The sequence below is a fragment of the Peromyscus leucopus genome, chromosome 8b, assembly GCF_004664715.2.
Source record: "Peromyscus leucopus breed LL Stock chromosome 8b, UCI_PerLeu_2.1, whole genome shotgun sequence".
Classification (NCBI taxonomy): Eukaryota; Metazoa; Chordata; class Mammalia; order Rodentia; family Cricetidae; genus Peromyscus; species Peromyscus leucopus.
The window spans coordinates 71,906,398-71,928,610 of record NC_051086.1 but is presented as its reverse complement, the minus strand read 5'-3'; the positions used below and the strand labels follow the sequence as shown (position 1 = coordinate 71,928,610).

The following is a 22,213-nucleotide window of genomic DNA, read 5'->3' as shown; positions in this document are numbered from 1 at the left end:
TCTTAACCACTGAGTCTCTCCAGCGTCCAGGCCTTGATGTTTATGTGTCTCAGCCCCTCGTTTTCCCTGCCCTTTGCTTCCTGACTACAGCCATGACTTCCTCCACCAAACCATGAGCCAAAACAAACCCTGGTTTGCTGAAATTGCTTCTGGTCAGGTATTTGATGACAATGGGAAGAAGTAATACACTTTCCTCCATTCCCATACCCTCAGGACCCTCATTTCAAACAGTGCTGTCCTCAGGACCCATTGAACAGACAAGAATACATCCTGTGCTTGGGTGCGTGTGCACACCATAGCACGTGGGTGGGAATCAGAGGGCAGCTGTGGCTGGCAGTCCTTGTCCTCCTGCCTTGGGTGAGACACAGAATCTGCTGGCTTTCCCCTGCCTACACCAGCTTTTCTGGCCCACAAGCTTGCAGGATTCTCCCATTTCCTCACTGGACTGCTGGAGTTATAGGTGTTCAGGCTGCACGTCCATTTCTTCCATGGGCTCTGGACCTCTGAACCCAGGTCTTCATGCTTGTGTAGCCTGTGTCTTCATCCACTGAACCATTTCCCAGTCCCCAAAAATGGTTTATTTTGAAGATACATGTTTCTTTCTTTTTTGTTTGTTTGTTTGTTTGTTTGTTTCCGAGACAGGTATTCTCTGTGTAGCTTTGGTGCCTGTCCTAGAACTCACTCTGTAGCCCAGGCTGGCCTTGAACTCACAGAGATCCGCCCTCCTGTGCCTCCCGAGTGCTGGGATTAAAGGCGTGTGCCACCCCTCTCCCTCACCCCCGTGAAGCTCTGTGTTTCTTTATTAACTTGTGAGCTGCCTGTTTGTGTCTTTCTCCTATTTTTCTTTCACCTTGTTCATTTCTTCTAATCTACAAAACAAAAACAAATAAACTTTTTATCGTAAGCATATCCATCATGCACACTGAGTGATTTTTGTCCATTTTTTTTTTAATAGACAGTTGTATTTACCACTCCTTAAAGAGCAAGAATAATATCTGTTACATGGTTTCAGAGTAACTGTTTTCGGTCAAGTTTTCCCCTTGATCACAAAATAATTTCTTTTCTTTTCTTTCTTTCTTTTTTTTTTTTTTTTTTTTTTTTGCGACAAGATCTTGCTACATAATCCAGGCATTCCTCAAACTTGTGATCCTCCTGCTTCAGCATCCCAAGTGCTTAGATTAGAGACATACACTCCTACTCCTGGCTTTATAATTACTACTAAAAATACTAAGTATTTTTAATTGGAGTATCTGGGATGAGCATATCTCCCAAATTGGTCCTCCGTGTAGCACCCCCCCCCCCAAGCAGTGTATGCTGCATACAATTTAGCTAGCACACTCTGGCTGCCTCAGACACGCCATAAGCAACTGTAATCTCCTGTGATACAGCGATACCCCTGGCAGCTGCTGAACCAAGTGAAGCTTTTGCTCCTATACCATATGTCCCCAGACTGTTTTCAAATAAGATACCCGATTCTTCTTCCTCTGTCACCGTCCGGCTCCCATGCTGTTACTGTTGGCTGCTCTAAGCGCCCTGCCCTGCCCTTGCAACAGCCCATCTTTATCAGCAATGAGCTTGATTTACAGCCAACGGTGCTTGTTAAAATCGCCTGTAAACTAAAAGCAAGTAATGCTGAGCAAGCTCAGGCACCCCCATCAAAGCACGCAGGAGCGTCCGCAGGCCACGGAATTATTTACTGGAGTTTCAGTTTTTTATTGCATGTCTTTATTTATGTTGGAGTGCATGCGCCATGGCATACGTGGAGGTCAGAGGACAACTCTGAGAGTCAGGTCTCTCCTGCCGCCATTGTGAGTCCCAGAGAATGAACTCAGGACATCAGGGTTGACGGGAAGTGACGTTACCCACTGAGCCACCTCCCTCGTCCTTAGGTTTTTACTTTGTATAAGAAATATTGTTCAGTAAGTGACCTCTATATGCCTATGTAGAATAGGATCGTGAGATTTTGGAGGCAGAAGTAAATGGAAAGATTAGCTACCACCAAAAGACACACGTGCTAAACGCAAAACCAGTAATGCATAGGAATAGAGTCTATGTTAGACCTCAGGACTCCCTTGGGAAGTGGCGTGGGGTGGCGTTCCTTGGGGATGGCGACATCACTGACGTGGTGTAAATGTAACACCTGGCTTCAGGGCTTTTGCCTGCTGGGGTGGAATGTGGCATGTTCCTCCTGAGCCTCTGATGTTGAGTATTCTCACCTGGGAGATGGAGCCAGGACCCAGTACCCTCTCTGTTTCATAAAAGAAGGTCTCTGGTGGTCTGATGTGAGGAGTCCCTAGCCTTCAGGACCATCAAGGAAACTGTCTAAAAGGCCAAACAACCATGAAAGATGGTTATAATTGCCGCCGCCGCTGCCGTTATCCACAGGCCCATCCATCAGCCGTCGCCGCCGCTGCCGCCGTCTTAGCCATCATGATTTCGGCACCAGGTTGCAGCCCCGTGTGTATCTTTAGCTTACGTCCTCGCTGCCCTTCCAGAACCTAATTTCACCCATGTAGGTTTTTCCAAAGCAGGGTTTGCACAAGTGGTGTGGTTTCTTAAATATTTATTTTGCAGGCCATTTACTCAGCACGGCTATTTTTACAGTGAGTAAGGAGCGAGGCTAAAAATAACAGCTCGTAACCCGATCGGTTCTGCGTCTGACATTTACGTGGAATTCATTTGCATCTCATTTGTCCTCTTTTCTGTTTAACAGGTAGAATGTAAGAAAGCCCAGCCGAAAGAAGTCATGTTCCCACCTGGGACGAGAGGCCGGGCCCGGGGGCTGCCCTACACCATGGATGCGTTCATGCTCGGCATGGGGATGCTGGGTGAGTCTGCACAGGGGTGGGGTCGGGGGAGCACAGTGGACCGGAGGTGAGGGTTGTGGAGGCCTGTACACGCTCCTGAGTCGCTTAAGCGTCCCTTAACTGATGTGAGCTTCAGTTTACCTGCTCGAGCTGCCCTTCCGTCATCTTCTAGTGTGAGGGTGATGGGTTCCTCTTTGAGATGGCCATGGCAGTCAGTTGGGCATCTTGCCTCATCCCTAGCTCACGGTGTGCTGCAGACTGTTTGTCCATCCCCTTCCTCAGAGACAAAACAGAGCCACCCTCCCCTCTCAGTCTCAGCCTTCTTGGCCCAGTGAGAGTCTCTAAGACCTAAGAACTCCTTGCTGGCTTAACTTGTGTGGACTCAGGCTACATTTTTCTAAAACTCAGAAGAGGCACTGAAGGGTGGCAAGGGTGGGCACTAATCCTGTCTATTTAAATGATTAACATTTTTCTCTTGGGATATCAAAATTTGCATTTAAATGGATGTTTTAAATAGCCTGTTTTACTCTTTATTTGCAAAAAAAAAAAATGATGAAAGACAAAGTGTGTTTGTTCTGACTAAAAATGATCTCTCCTGGCTTTTAGAGAAATTGAGTTGCATATTATGCCCCTTTCCTTAGAGGTATCTCTGTCCGCCCTGCGTAGATAATTGAAAATCTCACCGCTTAAATGGCATGAAAGATGGAGAAAGCATAGGAGATGCGTAATGGTGTGGGTCGCAACAATAATTAGAAATTTCAAGGCGAGAGAACGGTATTTTAGTGCAAGTTATTGTGTGTCGGGAAAATACTAATTAAATGGGATAAATGGTCGTTAATGGTAAAATTCCATTCAGGCACATGAGCTGTCTAGTTTTAATGGGTTTTCATTTGGCTTGGCTGAGAGTCCCTCTTCTATATTGTTTGATAAGCTCTTTGTATGTTTTCAGATTTGCTCCTGTTGAAATCATTCCTGGCTTAGTTTTAAATGTATGAAACTTTTCATGCTCTTACAAAGAATTGTATCTACTTGTCTGAGAAAATAACTTGGGCAGGTAAAGCTATATTGAAGAACTTTAAAGACGGAGAATGGTGCCATTGAGAATATTTTTGAAATGGCCAATCTATTAATTCTCGTCTGATTAATTTTTTAGGCTTAACAGAGTTTACAAGAGAAATCCTACTATAATTCTTTAGAAACTGCCTGTGTGATTCTAAAACTTACCTAGAAATAGAAGCATGGAAGAAAATAAAATTTTGTTGTTGTTGTTGTTGTTGTTGTTTTTTAAGAGAAATCAGAAAACACCAGTTTGACTATATCTCAAAGCACTGCGTAAAGCTACAGTAATTAAAACAATATGGTTGGACCGGAGTGCAGCTCCATTGGTGAGTGCTCACCTAGCATGCTTGAAGTCGCTGCACAAAACTGGGCGTGGTGGTGCACACCCATGAACTCAGGACTTAACGCTCAGGAGGTGGAGGCAGGGGGATCAGAAGTTGGCTTGTGTATTGAGCTCAGGAACTATCTTATGGCAGACAGCTTCTGCTGGCCTGACCCCACTAATTTTCTACTTACCAGTGAGGGAGCTGTTGTGTATTCAGTAGACACCGCTTTGACTATTGAGTTTGGATCTTTTCCAGGCTGGCCATTTACAGCGCCACACTCCCTGGGGTTGCTGGACAGGGGCAGCTACTGACTGGTGGCTTGTCAGAGAACAGCCATGTTCTCTATCAGAAAGGGAATGGAAGGCAAGTCTGCCGTGGTCTGTCACTTAGCCATACAAGTCGGAAGATTAGGTATGGTAAATATATTGTTTGGCATACCACACTTTGTCGGTCTGTGGTAAGTTTATCAGGGTGTAACTCCATCATTAGCTGTAAGGACACACACTTGATAGAGAAAATTCGAGAGTCTCCATAGATCCAGATAACATGTAAGAGGGTATCCGTGCGTTGAAGTCGTTGCATACATGTGGAAGCCACGGGTTTCCCACTGAACTTGGAGCTCATCACTTCAGCTAAACTGGCTGGCCAGCGAGCCCCAAGAATCCTTCTCTTTGCTTTTGAGCACTGGACTTAACTACAACACCTCCCATTTTTATATGGCTGCTGAGGAATCAAACTCAGGTCCTCGGGCTTGGGCAGCAAGCACGTGACCAACCAAGCCATCCCCTCAACCACATCGTTATTACCTCCAAATGATTGTTAGGACCGCCAAGAATTATATTATGTCGCTCTGTGGCAGACTACTTAGCTCGATATATAGACGCCCTCGATGGCCTTTCTGTCCCTGATGATGCAGCGTGGTCCATGGGCCTCTGGCCCTTTAGGAGGAATAGGGAGGAAGACTCCATCCTCCCTACCTGCTCAATTGTTTGCCTGTCTTTCCTCTAACGAGGCAGTGTGGCCTGGGGTGGTCTCCTCTTTGGGTAGGGTCACTACCGCCATAGTGCATTGTTTGCATATCAGTCCTGGGACCCATGCTATCACCTCCCCTAACAGTCTGGCTGATGAACTTGACTCCTACAGGAAAAAAAAAAAAAAACAAGAAAAAAAATCTAATTCACTGAAGAGCCAGACATGGTGGCCACACCTGTAATCCTAGCACATAGGAGGTAGAAGCGGGAAGATCAACAGTTCAAGGTCATCCTTAGCTACATGGCAAGTCTGAGGCAGCCTGGGCTATGGGAAAACCCTGCTTGATGAAAAACAAACAAACAAAAACATCACTGTGAATAACCAGTCTCAGTGGCACACAGCTATAATCCTAGCACCAAGGAAGCTAAGGCTAGACCACAGATTCTGACCAGTCTGAGCTACATCGTGAAACCCTACAAAATAAATGCTCATTAATGAAGGGAGTTTCTAAGAAGAATATTGAAAAGCAAGGTATAAGCCACTGAAATGTTAAAAACTCACTCATCCAACATGTGTTTACCAAGTGCCTGCTGTGCGCCAGCGTGAGAACCTTGCCTCCAGTCTCAGGGAGCCAGTGCTCCAGTCAGGAGCTGAGACAGTCAACCTGCTGGTCTCATGACTGGGGCACCATGGAACTAATTTTTAAAATACTTCTCAGGATTTTCTCCATCCTTTGGGAGGTCTCATGAAAGGGAAGCTGACGAGTGTATGGGAGTATGGCATTCTTTCTTGATTTCTCTTGATATAGCTTCCAACATCCTTGAGGAAAACGCAGCATGTTTTGACTTTCGCTTTCAGAGCCTTTAATAGAATAGAATAAAAGATGGTAAGAATTCCTTAAAAGAGCGTAGGGGCTGAAGAGGAGGGGAATTGCTCCAAGGCCCCTCCTCTTATTTCTGAGCCAGACAGAACCAGAAACCATGCCATCGGAAAGGTGCTTTGCAGCCCCCGGTCCTGCCCCATTGTCCACATTCTGTGGGATCACCCGTAGTCATCCAGCCTGATGCTGCAGAATCGCCCTGGTTTTTCTTAATGAGAGTGGACTTGTAAAATCAAACACATGCCTGTTGATGTATTTGATTCTCTTGGCCTTCTCTGCCTTCAGCCTCATAATCCCACTGCCTTTAATGCTCTTGGCCTGGTTGGGCACAGATTGTTTATTAAACACGTGGTAGAGAGAGAAAGCGCGGTGCTGAAGCCTTATGGGAAAGCTTCCCTTAGCAGTTGGGGGAGAAGAGAGATGCTTCAGGCCAGCTAGCGAGTAGCCAAACACGTTTTTATCCTCACTTGTCTCAAGAGATCCTTGCAAAACCCTGATACAGTACTCCCTGACATTAATGCCTTCTAAATTGAAGGCAATAAATAAATAATAAGTAAAATCAATAATTGTTGAAAGGGCCTGGGGAGTCGTGATCTGCTGACATCAGGAGATGGACAGAACCCACAGCTTACCTTCCTGGGCTTGTCTATAGACCCCACTGGACTTTCTCTTTCCCCCCAAATGCCGGCTTGTCTGCCCTAATTTGTGCACCTATTTCTTGGTAGACAGAAGCAGCTCAGAATCAGGCCGTTCCTTGCCACTCTGGAGCAGTGGATCCATAAGAGCCTTCTGAGTCTGTGAGACTGTCTTTTGCTTGCCAGTGTGGTGACCGCCAGTTTCATGTGCACATCAGCCCTGAAGCATTTTGTGATGTGGCCCATGCCCCTGAGGGACGGACGCTTTCCTTTCAGATAGTTTGCGTTAAGGTTAAATTAGTGTGGGTGTGGAGGAGCCCCGACAACTTGGGAGAGTTCTTGGGCTGTGTGGCTTCATAGAGCGGCTTTCACAGCCTTGCTTAGGAGGGGCTCTTGGTACTTGGTCGACCTCGTCGAGCTACCATGGTAGCCCCAGGCAGTGCTGCACGTGTAGCAAACACTCACTGTGCTCTGTGGATAAATGGCCCTTCTCTCTTGGCTCTCTAAAGTCAAGGGCTTGGGAAAAGCCTCTTTTCGGGATACTCGGTGGTCGAGTAAGCGCCTGGAAGAGCCACGACCCATCCAGAATGCAAACATCTCTAAGTTAGGAGCAAAGATCCAAAGCCGAGGTTTTGAGAGGCCTGTGAGCGCCCTAAGGAGGGGCCGCAGAAAGAACTTTCCAGCACACCCGAGTTCTGTTGTCCCCTTCTGACTTGTGCAGCCACAATGGAAAGAAAGCCTGGGTGTGAGGAAGGTGGTCATCCAGGCAGAAGGCTTGATTTTTTTTTCCTTTAGTGACAAGAGATAATTACTGTGGGATTGATCAGGCATCCAGAGTACTGGAGCAAATAAATTGTGCAGTGGCCAGCGAGGGAGGGGCTCAGCTGCTAATGGAAGTGGTGGCTGGGTCATCCTGCTGTAATGTGGCTTGATGGAGCGTCCGCGTGGGTCTCCCGTAATGTGCTATTGATATGCAGCCAGCCAGTTTCCCCTGTACAGCCCGGGCCCTGAGCCACTGGAGCAGAGCTGGGCTGCACAGCCACAAATGAAGAGGAAAATTGAAGTAATGTTGTATTATAAATTTATAATTTCATCTGCCTGACAGAGAGGCTGTTCAGTATTGGGGGTATGGAGATGAGATCCCCCAGCGTTGCAGGTGGGGGATTTTTCATCTCCGTTCCTTGGGCGATGATGATATTGGCCTGTCCGGAAGAACGGGGTGAGGCCCAAAGTTTGCGTGCGCTTGGCTGCGTGCGCCTTCTTTGGTGGTGAAGACTTTAGGATCTGCGTGAGGGAAAATCCACGCAGTCAGGTCATACAGATGGCTTGAGAACCGGGCGGGACTAGCCGTTCCGCTGTTCCTTACCTACATCCGGGGAAAATGATGCATGAGCTTTTTGCTCTTGCTGTCAAATTAACACTTCAGATTTAGGACCCTGCTCTGAAGTTGGCGGCAAAGGAGCCATTTTTCTTCAGGAAAGCCCCTAGGCAATAGTGATTTGACCATTTGCCTATAATCCATTTATCAATATTGTTGAAATAGTGCTATAAGAAATCTAGCCCTGAAAGATCTGATTTGATAGTGGGTGATTAATTTAGAGGAAAATTGAGCTGCCCAGCCAAGAAATAAATTCCAGAGGACATCCCGTCGCGCATGCGCTCGGTCAAGATCTCTGGGGCCTGGCCACCGCTCTACACTCTCTCTCTCCCATCAGGTACTCTGAGCTCAGTGGCTTATGCTCCTGCCCCTCTGAGACCAGCAGGGAGTCTCTGTCTTGCCTCTCAGCCAGTGAGGCATCAGAGACCTGGTGGATAGCCTCGCCAGGACAGAGCCAGTGACAGGACCCAGATGCAGTAGAGGTAGCCCAGTTGGCCAGTGAGTTCAGTGGGACTGCACGTGTGGGAAGGCTCCAGCTGTAGCAAGGACCACAGCTGGCCGTTGCTGAGAATTTGGGCACATTAGTGCCACCGCTGCCGGTGACCTGCAGAGCTTCCTACCTGTGGCAAGACTCCACCTTTAGGAGAAAGGGGGAAACCTCTCTGCCTTAGGTCAGAGTCGGATGACAGAATCCCATAGGCCTTGATCAGCTTTTGAATTGACATCTACTTCTCAGTCCTGAATGGTGGGAAATCCAAAATCAAGGTGAACGCCTCTGTTCATCACGACAGTACTCTGGCCTCACACAGTGAGAGAGTCAGTGGTCTCCCTGGAACCTTCCTTGAAGAGCATTAATCCCATTTATGAGGGCTGTGCTCTTGTGAACCAGTCGCCTCCCGAAGGCCCTTCCTCCTGACACAGTACGTCAGGTTGATGGTTGGGATTTCAGTGTGAATTTAGGGAGACTCAAGCCTTCAGGCCACAGTCATCCCCAAGGGCATGGTCTTGAGCCAGGACTAGATTCAGGTCTCCTGACCATGAGTGACCTGGGTCCAGTAGTGAAGCCATCCGCCAGCATCTACAGGAAAGAAGCCATGCAAGGCCTAACTTTGTGCCTCTGAGGCACAAACACTGACTGGCAGTGGGAAGAGCCCCAAAACCTGACTCGTGGTGGTGAGGAGAACATAGTGAGCAGGCCTTTGCCCCCACCTTGGCTTGCAGGGTTAGAATGTGCTTGGTGTGATACTCCGTGTGGAGGTAGATAATGAACCTCCAGAGCCTGTATTCAGGGGGAGTGTGCAAGGAGAGCAGAAACAGGTAGAGAATGGCCACTCCTCCCTGTCTTCTGGAAAGCTGTCCTAAGTCTCACTGAAATGGTTTTCCACCATCTTTTTGGTGGAAATAGAAGAAATACCTCTGGCTTCTGGAGGCGGCAAAGATTATTCACGTCTTGGTGGTGCTCAGACTTAGCAGGGAGGCTGGGGAATGGAACCTGGAAAGCAGACAGCAGCTTAGAGAGCTAAGCCATCAGAGCTGTAGCTGCCAGCCAAGGGGACAACAGCCCAGGAATGGCTTGGTCAGAGGGCCACTTGGCACCTCTGGATGCTGGATTGTCCTGCTGATGCCAGAGTAAACTCAGAGTCACCTGCCCATCCTTTGTCCACTGGCTCTAGCTGCAGGTCTCTGTGAAAGTTTGCATTGGCCTGCCTCCCAGGCAGAGGCAGAGTTCATTCAAGGGCTGGCCGAACTGACACCCACCAGTCAGCCACCTCAGAGGCCAAAGCCGAGGGCTAGCCAGTGTGCTGGTAGGAGACCGAGGTGACGTTTTTGGAGTATGATTGTCCTGAGCTAACCCACACTGGGTGGAAGGAAGCAGAATCGGTCTCTCGGGACAAGGCAGGAAGTAGCTGTGGAGCTGCTGTGACCAAGGAAGTTAGGGTACAAGAAGGCTCCATTCACCTTCACTCTAGTCAGAATCGAGACAGGGGCATGAAGAATGAGGTGGACAGTGCTGAAGTGACCTCTTAAGTGGGAGATTACGTCACAGGTTGGAACAGGCCCACCCCCTCCAGGATTCACCAGAGGGCTCTCAGCACCCCTCAGGGCATGATCACCCTAGATCACCTGCTACAAAAGGACCTAGACAGACTCTCTACCATGAATTGTCCATAAAAATTCTGCACCTGGCCTTCAGAGCTCAGCTGGAGCTTCATGGCCCATATTTCCACACAGTCCCTCCGGCTCTTTTGAAGACACACATCTGTGCAGTGTCTGTACTAGGACATGGTCCCTGCCTCCCCCAGCTGTGGTTTGCTGAGCCGAGAGGCAGCGCTCTGTGTGGCTACTAAACTGCCAATCCCAGAGTGCCCCTGCCCAGTGTGGTGCTCTGGCTCCTGTCCACTGCCTTGGAAGAAGGCAGTACAAGGACTTTAATCTCCTACTGTCAACATCTTTAAGGTAAAGTACATTCAGGGTAAGCTCTCCAAATGTCAGAGCCAGACGCAGGCACCGTGTTCCTTCTTCCGTGTGGCATTTACTCTACAAGTTCATGAATGTACCTGGGCTTTGGGCAGTCTGGCTGCCTAAATATGGGTTAATTGTAAACATCCTGATGGTCACACCTTGAGGCGTGGGAGAGAGGGGATCCAGGGTCTGGAGAGAGACCCTCCCCAGAGACACATCATTCTGTGACAATAACTGCAGCTCACTGCCACCTTCCCTGAAATGTCACCCCAGACCCAAGGCCACTGTCTGACTCCTCGTTCTTTCTCTCTGTGTTCAAGGCTACCCCAACTTTGTGGCAACCTATGGCCGAGGCTACCCTGGATTTGCTCCTAGCTATGGCTACCAGTTCCCAGGTGAGTGGCTTGGATGCTGGGGTTTTGGAAATTTGGGAGGCAGGCTGCATCTGGAGGGGAGCAGAGAGATGCTCTAATAGAGAACGCAATTTGCATACCTGGGTGTGTGTGGCCTTCCAAGTCTCCTCTGGTCCAGGGTCAGGGTATCGTTGGGGCTTTCCAGTGGACTAGAGTGTTTCCTTGAGGCTGGTGCCAAAACGGGAGGAGAGAAGAGATGGGAAATCCCTCCTTTGCCCCCAAGCCTGTTCTCTGTCTTCTCCTGGGGGATTAACTTCAGGCCCAGGGCTTGTTGCTGCCCACTGCTCTTTACATCTGTCTTTCTAATGCCTCCCATCCTGCCTTCCCTTCCTCCACTCCTCTAACCTGCCTGACTGCCCTGACATCGGGCTTTTCTGGTATATGTTGGTGAGGTTGCAAGGGTCAGACTTGTGCTTCGTGCCCTGAATGGGCTGCGCAGATTCTCATTCTCCTCCACATAGACAGCAGCAGAGCATGGCACTGCCCCCACATCCCCTGGTGCTTCAGCTCTGAGGGAGCCAGTGGGCGTGGTCTGGGGAAAAAGGGGAGGATGCTGCTGCAGGAAGTGATGCTTTACCGGTGTTGCTATTCTTTATGAGGTAAACCTCCTCACCATCAGGCAGTACAAATGAGACTATATTAAGGTGCCTAGTGTGTCAGAGTCAAAGGCCAGATAACATGGCCAAAGCTGATGTAAGGGGAGTCTGTGCTCCATGGTTCTCTGTGTGCGTGGGTGGGGGTGGGGGGAACTACACTCAGTGGCTGTACTTGGGGTTATCACATCTCTACCTGGAGATCTAGGAGAGGTGATGAGCAGAAGGCACAGAAAGCTGGCCTGAGGAAAGGCTCTCTGAGCCTGAGAAGCTAGAGGATGGAGGAAAGGTCTAAGGTAGCACTGGCCTCAGCTCAGGCTTTGAGATGGTGACAGATGTATAGGGCTATGTCCCGTGATTCTGGCCAGCATTGGCAACCTGGACACTTATCCTGGCTCTGGTACCAGTTGGACAAGTGGCTGTGGCAAGTCACCTACTTCTGGGTATCACTTCTCTTACTTGTGAACGGATGTTGGTTGGCACCTTTGAAAGACAGTCAGTGCATCTCTTTTCTGACTGTGGGGTCAGAGAGAGAAGGGAGATAGATAGAGCTACTGAAATTCAAGATGGGTGGAGTGGCTTCCCTGGGACCTAGCAGTTTCCCCATCTGGGAGATGCTGTCAGCAAGGACCCTTGGTGGGCCCTCCCTACAGCCTCTCTACACTTGTAATAGCTTGGAACTCCTGGGCCTGAAGGACAGAGAATCTGTATTCAGGCTAGAACTGTTCCTAGTTCATCCCCACTACAGGTAGAGCTCCCAAGGCACAGAGACAAAGAGTCAGAGTGAGCAAGGGGCAGCGATTAGCCCAGGCAATCACGATTAGCCCTGACTCCTAACTTCTAATCCTCCTCTGTTAGCCAGTTATCTACTTGTCAACTAAGTACCATTGGCCACTAAAATTTAGATCTGTAGTAATTCAAATTCAGGTGAAAGGAAAACCTGAGTTCTGCATTCACACTGGCCACATTCCAGTGGCTCAGCAGCCACATGAGGCTGGTGACTGATGTCAGAGTGGAAAGTAGTGTATTTCCATCCCACTGAGGGTTCTGTTGCTCAGTGTTGTTCCAGAGACTAAAAGAAGTGATATGGTGCTCAGAGGTGTGTACACGCAGAGTTGGAGGAATACAATGTGAAATACTTGGGGGACAATGAGGTGGACCCCATGCTAAGACCCCTGTCTTGTCTGAACCAGCTGAGGAAGCGTCTGGTAGTGTCCTGACTCTACAGTCCACATCCTTGGGTCTGCCCCAGATAGACCGACATGCCAGATTGACCTAGCTGAGGCTAGGCAGACTGAGGTGGTGTTCCTCAGTTGCCTGGCCCCTTCTGGGAAATCAGATAAGGAGTGGGTACAGTGTCTATGCCTGGAGATGCTGTTCATCTTCATCATGGTGCCAGCTCCTCAACTGTGGCCAGTCACTAGAGTTAAATGGGGTAGAAATTGGCCTTGAAGGCAGACAGTGTTCCCTGGCCCATAGGGCGAGCAGTCCATTCTCAGCCACCAAATGTTCTGTTTCCTGTCCATTTGTACCACACTTTGAAGCCTCTTAGATTCTCTTACCCATGTCCAGAGAGGAACAACAATCTATCTGCAGTTGAGGAGGTATGAGCCACCCAGCCTTTATCTTAGTATGTCCAGAGCCAAGTTGAGGTCAGAGCTCACCCCACTCCTGCCCCTAGCCCCTGGGAGTTGTCCTTCATGAAACATCAGCACCCATCCACTTGTTCTAACACCCTGCCAAGCCCTGCCTGGTTCTAGACACAAAGCCTAGGCTGGCTCCTCTGTCCCTCCAGTCATGAGTTCAGGCTGTGGTCACTCCCTTCAGAATCAAACTTGACATCGCCACGGAGCTTAAGACTTGGCGGGCTTCTAGGGCATGGAAGCTTTAGAATGTTCTGACTTCATCTCCTGCCGCACACCGTAAGGACGGTGGGAGGTGGGCGTGGCTAAGGAGGCAGAGGGGCAGCAGAGAGGTGCTCCAAGAGTGCATAGCCTAGTGTGCTGCCTTCTCCTCACCTGCTCTGGGTGGTTCTGTGGAGCGGTTCCCATGCCCTGGGGCTCGATCCTGGCACTTTCTCACCTGGGCGCAGCTGCCGTCACCGCCAAGTTGTCCCGATGGTTTTTCTTTGTGGTCTCAATGGCCTTACCCTGTGCTCACTTCCCATATCTAGCCCCTCTGAGGTCACACGTGAGTCCTACACCCCTCCTAGGCCTTCTGAGTCCATCATAGAGAAATGCTGGGAGAGAGATGACAGCCCCTGCCGCCGCCGCCCCTGCCGCCGCCGCCACGGCCCCCCCCCCCCCCCCCGCCCCCACCGGTTCTCAAACCACACCCTTCACTCAGCACAGAAACCTGGTCCTTCTCAGCACACCGGAACCTACCCCCTTCCAAGGTGTTCTTTGCATGTGTCTTTTGCCTTTACATCCGTCTCAACTGATGGGGGTCCAGGTCTCCCTCCGCCTGTGTGATGTAATCCCAGCAGATCTCCCTGGGTCACACAGCTGTGTTACACGGGTTTAACCCCTGCAGCCACCTGCAGGCTTCTTTGAGAACAAACGCGATGTGCTGAGAAGTGGGTTGTATGGCCTTGGGTCAGTCTTGGGTTGGGGCTCTTTTCTAGGAAGGCTGGGGAGCCTTTAGCAAACGGCTGCTGCCTCTCCTACTCAGGGGTCCTCCCTAGCTCTGTATTCTCATCAAGTGTTGAGTCTGGAATTGTGGTCCTGCATCAGCGGTCTGCCCGCTTCCTCCCATCATCCCCTTCTGGGCTTCTCCCCTCTGTTTACTCTGTTAACTAGTAGCTGTGTTTACCCTGTGTCTGGTCCTATTTCACTTTTCAGACTATTTGCTGATTTTGATTCATGAGATGTAATTGTTATCAACAAGCTCTTAAAAGAGGCATCACAAGTGGGGCTTTGCCATCATTTCTAGAGAGTACACACTCCTGCCAGAGCCGCCCCCTCCTGGCAGGGCCCACTGAAATCTGTCCTGTCTGGCTGATTGAGTGCATGAACATGATTTCCCCTGTTTTAAATTCTGGAAGAGACCTCATTGTTTGGCTTTGTTTCGTTTCAGAAAACTTTCTGCTCCTGCTCCCCCCTCCCACTTTGCTTCCTGAACGCATTGTGACCAGTCCCCCGCCCCCCAGCCCCCCCGGAATGTAGGGACCTGCTCACAGACTTTGTAGGGATTCCTCGGAGGGTTCATGGAAGACGGTGCCTTTTTAGAATAATGATCAAGCAGGCTTGCTGGGCATCTCACAGGGCATAGCGTGAGCTTTTAAGTGCTGGTGACCCAGAGGGGTCGCAGCTGTGTGGTCTGGAGGGAGCACCTCTGTCCTGTGGCACAGTGGCAGCGTGAACACACACACACGCACCCTTCTGTAAAACCATGTGGAAAATGGGATCTGAGTGAGCAGCTGTGTAAACACTGCCCGGCTGCCATTGTCCTTTGGGGCCCGTCTCTTGGTGGCCATTGCCACAGTAAACTCATCTGTCTTTTGAGAAAGGACAGCAGAGTCACCCTGGCCCTGTCACTTGTTGCAACCCAGGGGCACAGACCCCCGCTGGGCTCCCCTTCCCCAACCACTACCCTGGCTGTGTGCCTTACCCCTACCCCATGGCGCCACCCCAGGGTGAGAAGGGATAGGACGTCTGGGACTATCTAAATCAGGCTACATCTTAGGGCTAGCACCCTGACAGTCACCCCTACCCAGAAGGATCTTGTCATGCTGACCCCGTCCACTTCCCTCTTTGAAATGTCCCTACTCTCTTGAGTTAGTAACGACAGTCCAGTTGCCCCCACGAAAGCCAGAGTTTGTGGGCAGTACCCATGGCTCTGTTGGACTGGCCCAGTGAGAGCAGATCTGTACATTTGAATATCAGCATCCTTGGTATTCATAGAGCGGGTGGGTGTGGCAGGGGGGGTCTGTGCAGTTTGGCTCCCCTTGTTAAAGATCACCGACGCAACAGTTGCCTGGTTCCCTTTCGTCTTTTCCTGCAGGGCTTTTCATGAGTGGTGGTGGTGGTTACTGTTCAAAAGCAAAACTCGTAGGCTTCCCCTCTTCTCCCTTTGACCTTGGCGTCTGTGAACTGCTCTGCTCTGGTGAGCATGTCCTAAAGTGCTCGCCTCTCAGGCAGTTCAGTTCAGCCATCGTGCATTTCCCCATTGCTGTAAATAGTTCATCGGCACCGCTCCCTAATGACATTTTATGTTTCCCTCTGTAAGCAACTGAGGTAGAAAAATAAATTGTTTACTACGGACATGCTGTGTGCTGCCGTCTCTTAGCCTGAGAGTGTCCTGTTCTCGCTCCAGGGGAGGTGAATGCACTAAATAACCGGTCTGGTGACAGCCAAGTTCATTCTGTAGAAGCATGCCAACTCCCCCTGGCTGCTGCCTGGCCCGGCTCTCCCCTCTTCCCCGGCAGAGAGCCCTGTGCTTTTGCTGGAGGTGATCTGTCCTTGAGCAGAGATGGAACAGCTGCTCACACCAGCTGTGGGATAGCGCCCCGCCCCGCCCTCTGCTGTCACTGTCCCCCACCAGTGAAGACGGCACCCGGAACACTCCACGTCTGTGCCTCCGGTGTGGGTCTGCACACTTGTGCACAGGCCTGGGCACACCTCTTCCATTTACTTTCCTCACCCCCACAGCAGTGCAGGTCAAGGACAGTAGACCTGTTTCTGGGTGGAAACCTGAAGGGTCTCTTGTTTCAGTGCCATTTGGCCACTTAGTAGCCAGGTGACCTTGTTCTCTGAGTAGTGAAAGTGCCTTTTTGGCTGAGTTAGAAATGAGGGGTGGAGAGAGGGACAGACAGACAGAGAGAGGAGAAAGGCTGCAAATATATCATGTAAATCAGTAAATGCTATCGAGTGAAAAATTTCAGAAATAATGAGCATTGATGTTGCTGATGACGTAAGCTTTCCAGAGTGATTTTCTCATCCTCTACCCTCATGATGGTGCTGCCTGGATCTGCCTTTCATCCGTTGGAGTGGCATGGGATCCCCCGGGGAGTTGCAGGGCAGGCCTCGGGCCTTTGAGTGCATCAGTGAATGAGGAGCTGGCAGGAGTGTCTTGGAGTAGGTGAGGTACGAATCAGGTTTCAGAATGGGTCTAGGCCCCCAAAGCATGGGGTGGGCTGGACGACGGTTTGCAGATAAGGGGTGATAGAGGCAGTCTTCCGCAGCAAGTTAGAGTGTGAAGGGCTAAAGGGCAGTACAGAACCTTCGAGAGAGTCCAGAAGGATGTCCCCTCCTGTCTGCACCCCATCTTTCTCCTCAGCTTCGCCGTCTCAGCTACATTCCTCTTCCTTGCCTCAGGCTGGCTGGTGGCCCTTTGGGATCTTCCATCACTACTGAGGACAATAAGGTCACTATGGCGCCAACTGCCAAGTCTCACCTTAGCTACGGAGTGCTCCAGGCAGCCAGGAGAGCCAGGCCAATGTCTTTTAACCCAGGACTTGATGCCTCGCTCCTGAGCCATTGTGTGTGAAGGGCAAGGGCTGTGTAGGTCCCAGGCTGGGGAGGCCCTTCTCCAGCAACTGGAACTGGAAATTCCCAGTTTGTCCCCTGACTCTCTAGCAATGGAAATTGGGTCTCTGATGCACGGCGGCTGAATGGAAATTGGCTCCTAGGCTGTCGGCCCTAGACTATCCAAGGCTTGGCTATCCTATTACCACGTCAGGACTCACGGCCACTAAACCACTCACTACCAGTTCTTGACTCCCAGTTCCTTCCTCACCGTCTGGTGACAGTCCCTGGTGCTGGCTGAGCAGTGTTCAGTAGGAGGTGGCCTGAGGTGAGGCGCCCTCGCTTAGAGAGGCCCTGTTCATCTGGAGAGGATCTCAAATAGCCTTTGCCAGCTGAAGCTGCTACCAGGTAACCTTGGTTCAAGATACAGAGTCTTTGAGCAAAGTCAGTTTGATGGCCAGTCACATCCTGCAGAGGCAGAGGAGGGAGCCTGGATATTCGGGAGACAGCATTCCTTAAATGGGCGGGCTGGGGGAATGGCCCTGGCTATGGACAAAGGGCTGTGACTTATACCAGCTGCCAATTCTGCTTAAAGAACAGGATTCAGAAAAGCAGATAGTACACTCTCCAGAGACCTAGGGTCCTGTCTAGAGTGTCACTGGGCTGCTGTGAGGAGCAACCCCAGGGCCCTCTGTCTACTCCTTCTGTCTAGCCCTCCGGGGTGACAGAGGCCCTCAGGGTCAGTCCCAGTTCAGGAAAGGAAGGTCTGGGCATGTACTTGGAGGACTGAATCCCACCCCTGTTCTGTTCGCTCTGGCTAAGTTCTCAGAGCCTTGGGCCATCCCAGGGCTATCCTGGTGGACTCTCAGAACCCAGAAATCAGACAACCCTGCCCTACAGTGTCAGCTCAATCTCCTTGATCCTGCTTCAGTTTCTAAGGGGCACTTTTCCTCACCCTCACTCTGTCCCATCCCAGAAATACCCACCCTGGGGACTTTTGTGGCACCCATGTGGTGACCTCTCACCAGCTAGGAAGCAGATTTTGAAATGTCAGGGTGAGAGGTTAGCCTCCTAGGTTGAGCTGAGGATTCATGCCTCTGGGCGGGGCCAAAGCTATAAGCAGGGTGTGGTCTTCTAAGGAAGAGCCTTTTCTATCTGTCCCATCCCAACCACTAATCTGCCTCTGCCCTCCCCATTCAAGACTCCTTTCTGGTGGTTGCCTCTTCCCAGAGGCACTCTTAAATCACAAGCCAGCTCCCAGAGGCCATCCTGCTGGCCACCTGGCCCTGGGTATACTCTGGGATTTATCCTCTCATTTGAATTTTAAAGGCAAGCTTAGTCAGGAGGCAGATCTGCTGCTTTGAAAGTCAGCAGAGCACCCCAAATCCAGCCAGGACTGGAGGGAGGCTTGTGGGGACTGTGGGTGTGCAGTATCACCGAGCGATCCTCGCTGGCATGGAAAATCAGGAGTTGACTCTATTCCCAGATGAAAGCACAGCACAGTGCCTAATAGGCACTTAATAAACATTTGCAGAAATGAATTGGAGCAGTCTGATTTGACAGGAATTGCGGGTTTCACTTGCGATCAGCTTTCTGTGCTTCTTGAAGCTGCTTTGCATAAATGAGAGGATGCCACTAAGTGAGCGCTCAGCTCCCCATGGTCACACCACACACCACACCACACACCCATCTCTCTCTCTCTCTCTCTCTCTCTCTCTCTCTTTCTCTCTCTCTCTCTCTCTCTCTCTCTCTGTCTCTCTCTGTCTCTCTGTCTCTCTCTCTCTGTCTCTCTCTCTCTCTCTCTCTCTCTCTCTCTCACACACACACACACACACACACACACACACACACACACACCGGCTTGCAGAAAGATGGGAGAGTTCTTGCCTTAACTTGCCTAGACACTGGGTCTCAGTGCCCCTACCTATCAAATGGGAGTTTGCTCCCGCAGCTCCGTGTCTCACAGGTTGCCGAGGGGGTCTGTGGGAGCAGGCAGGTTAGCAATGAAGGAGGCTGTGGGTGTGCACCTCCTTCCCAGCGAGCTGAGAACTGGTACCCACCACATCTGTCTCTTCTCGCTGGTGCCTACAAGCTCTCCCACACCTTCTCAGACTCCTGCGCCACCAGCCCCTTCAAGTCCCACCAGGGAGAGACCCTCATCACCCTTCCTCAGGACTTCCATTTTTATTTCATCAGCAAAAGTAAGTGAAAGCCTACAGTGTACAAAACAAAATTACAACAACAACCAAATCACTCCGAGTGGGAAACTCTGAGTAGACTGCTACAGCAGGCCCGAGGGTCCAGGATTTCATGCCTTCCAGAACAGCCAAGGACAAGCAAGGTGTCCAGTACGCCTCCCACCCAAGCCGGAAAGAGATTTTTCAGAGTTTGGCTCAGCCTGGGCCCCCTGCCAAAAGAGCCCATTGGCTCTGTTTCTCTGGTTGCTGGAGAAATGCAAGGTACAACCACTGCACCTGCCCCAGAGAGTCTCTCAGGGCACAGAGACACTGGGCAATAAGCTCAGAGCCTACAGAAGCGTCCCATGTGTGGCCAGCTAGGGCATGCCCAGTATAACCCATGTGGCGGTAGCAGCGTTCGTACGCAGGAGCGGTGAGCACGGTGGACAGAACCGCTGTGGTACCTGGGAGAGCTGTTGGGAACAGGCAGTCTTGGTCTATTCCTGCTACAATAACAATACATAGCCTGGAGCTAGCAGCAGCAGAAATGTATTTCCTAGGTAATTCTAGATGCTGGGAAGTCTGAAGTCAAGGTCCCTGCAGGTTTACTGTCATGGTAAGGGATACTTCCTGGTCCACAGATGCCAGGTTTCTTTTCGTATTCTCCCTTTGTGTGTGTGTGGGGGGGGGGGGGGATTGTGAATTCTTTGATTTTTCTTTTTTTTAAAATGATGTATTTATTCTCTCTCTCTCTCTCTCTCTCTCTCTCTGTGTGTGTGTGTGTGTGTGTATGTGTGTGTGTGTGTGAGATGGGGTGGAGTGTGCCTGCCGAGGAGCATGTGTGGAGGTCAGAGGACATCTTTATATTGTTGGTTCTCTCCTTCCACCTTTATATTGGTTCTGGGCATTGAGCTCAGATTGCCAGACTTGCTCCGGAAGTGCTGTTGCGCTGGCTTGCTGGCCCTGGCTTCTCTTTTATAAAGGTGCTAGTCTCTACTGAGAGAGCTCCATTTACTTACTTCCCGAAGGTCCCTCCCTGATACCCTGCAGGTGAGGATTTCCACATATGCATTTGGGGTGACAGACATATGCAGATCATAGCAGTTATTGCCCAACCTAAGCTTTGAAGCACACGGGACAGTTCATCAGGTAGGGTCTGGTGAGATGGCTCAGCAGTTAAGAGCCCCGGCTGTTCTTCTCAGAGGCCCTACGTTCAGTTCCCAGCACCCGCATCTGGTGGCTCACACCCACTGTTATAGTCTTGTAGGCAGGGGACCTGGTGCCTTCTTCCGGCTTCCATGGGTACCTGCACACGTGTGGCATGCATACACATACACATAAATAAAGAGTGAAAGAAAATAAGTGTCCCCAGTAGATATTACAGAGGTGTTCCAGATCTAGGGACCCGCAGGCAGAAAGTCAAAAGGCACATGACTCTGCTCCATCCTTCCAGTTTCTGCCTCCATTGATTCTGCGGTCACCATCTGGGCAGATCCTGTCCTTGTACCAGACAAAGACAGCGAGACTCTGCTGCTGGGATGCCAGTGCAGACACTTGGTGATGTAGGAATCCTGGCCTCGCTTGAAGCCCCCCCTCCAGGCACATTCACCTCCTAAGACAGCAGCAGCCCAGCCTGTCACTCTACCTCCTAGTGATGGCTACTCGGGGCTCTCCAGGCCTCCTCATCCTGCCCGCATATTCCCCCCCCCCCCCCCCCAGTCTCAGCTTTGAACGTTCTCGCTTTCGGGCCAGGCTAGAAGCAGGAAGAAGCAGCATCCTTCCCCTTCCCCTGTCCATGCCTCCTCCACACATTCTTCTTTCGCCGTCGGCCGGGAGTTAAAGACACCTATCATGTCACAAGCCCTGAACCCAGTGTTGGTGACACAGTGGTAAATGAGAGACCAGTCCTCACTTGCTGGATATGGAACAAACAAGATTCCACTTGACAGAAGGACCCAGGAAGGATTCTGGGGCCCTGCCTTGCTGTATTCCCTGCCCCCTGCCCCAGACCTGGAAACTGTTGTTGAGAAATATTGGGAAGGTAGCGTGTCAGGGCAGAGAATGTCGGAAAAAGGCTGATCCTGCTGATTCCACTCAGTCCCAGGCCTCGGGGACCTATGTTCACACCTGTGGTGGTCTCATCACAGGGCCATGGCTGCCTTGGCCAGACACTCCCTGCCATCATGTGACCCTACTAGAGTTCAAGCTTTTGCTTGAGAGAAAACGACCCTTAGCTCACACGCAAATTATGCATGTTACCCATGAAAGCCTTTTGGAGGCCAAACCACATAAATTAATAGGATTTTAGAAGAGGAAGCACTGAAGGGATTTCTCGGCTCTGTTGCTGTTACCTGGGGCAATAATAATAAAAAAAAGTAGAAATAGAGGTTTTAGTCCACTTATGCTGAGCACTTCACACTGTCATCTCCTTGACTCCTCACAGCAGCCCCACAAAATAGGCACTAGAAGCTGTGTTCCAGAGAGGAGACAAGGACGTAGAGAGGATTAAGTGTCTTGGCAGGACATGAGACTCTCTCTCTCTCTCTCTCTCTCTCTCTCTCTCTCTCTCTCTCTCTCTCTCTCTCTCTCTCTGTGTGTGTGTGTGTGTGTGTGTGTGTGTGTGTGTGTGTGTGTACCAGAAATCAACCTTGGGTGTCAGTCCAGAAGCACTGTCCGCCCTGTTTATTGAAAACAGGTTCTCTCATTGTCCTGGAGCTTGCCAAATATGCTAGGCTAATTGTCCAGCCAACCCCAGGGATCCACCTGTCTCTACCAGTTCTGGGATTACAAGGATGTACCATCATGCCCAGTGTCCTCCCCCCCACCCCGCCCCTTTAATGTGGATTCTGGGAATCCAACTCAAGTCTCCATACCAGCAGTGCAAACATTTGGCCAACTGAGCTATCCCCCTGACTCTGCCTCTCTGCTTTAACCACCTTTGTCTCCATTTGCATCCCCTCTCTCAGCTGAAGCCCCTTGTCTATTAAGGAAGTCGAGGGGGCTTTCCTGTCCAGTGCGAGACGGTCACAGGGAAATTCTTTGACC

The 22,213-nt window shown here is 50.6% G+C and overlaps 1 protein-coding gene across 12 annotated transcripts in view; it reads left to right on the top strand.

The window, feature by feature from the left end:
* The window catches only part of Msi2 (musashi RNA binding protein 2), a 366,999-nt gene that overhangs the window by 311,795 nt on the left and 32,991 nt on the right, over positions 1-22,213 (top strand). For 11 of the 12 annotated variants that reach the window (XR_003735493.2, XR_003735492.2, XM_028878220.2 and 8 more), the window contains exons 9-10: positions 2,714-2,828; positions 10,841-10,915. Coding sequence is in view for 10 of the 12 variants with exons in the window: in XM_028878220.2 (XP_028734053.1) it covers positions 2,714-2,828; positions 10,841-10,915 (190 nt within the window). In the remaining 2 variants the exon portion in view is untranslated. Of the gene's footprint in view, positions 1-2,713; positions 2,829-10,840; positions 10,916-15,528; positions 18,701-22,213 lie in introns of those variants that run through there. The other variant, XM_028878218.2, reaches the window with a different exon arrangement.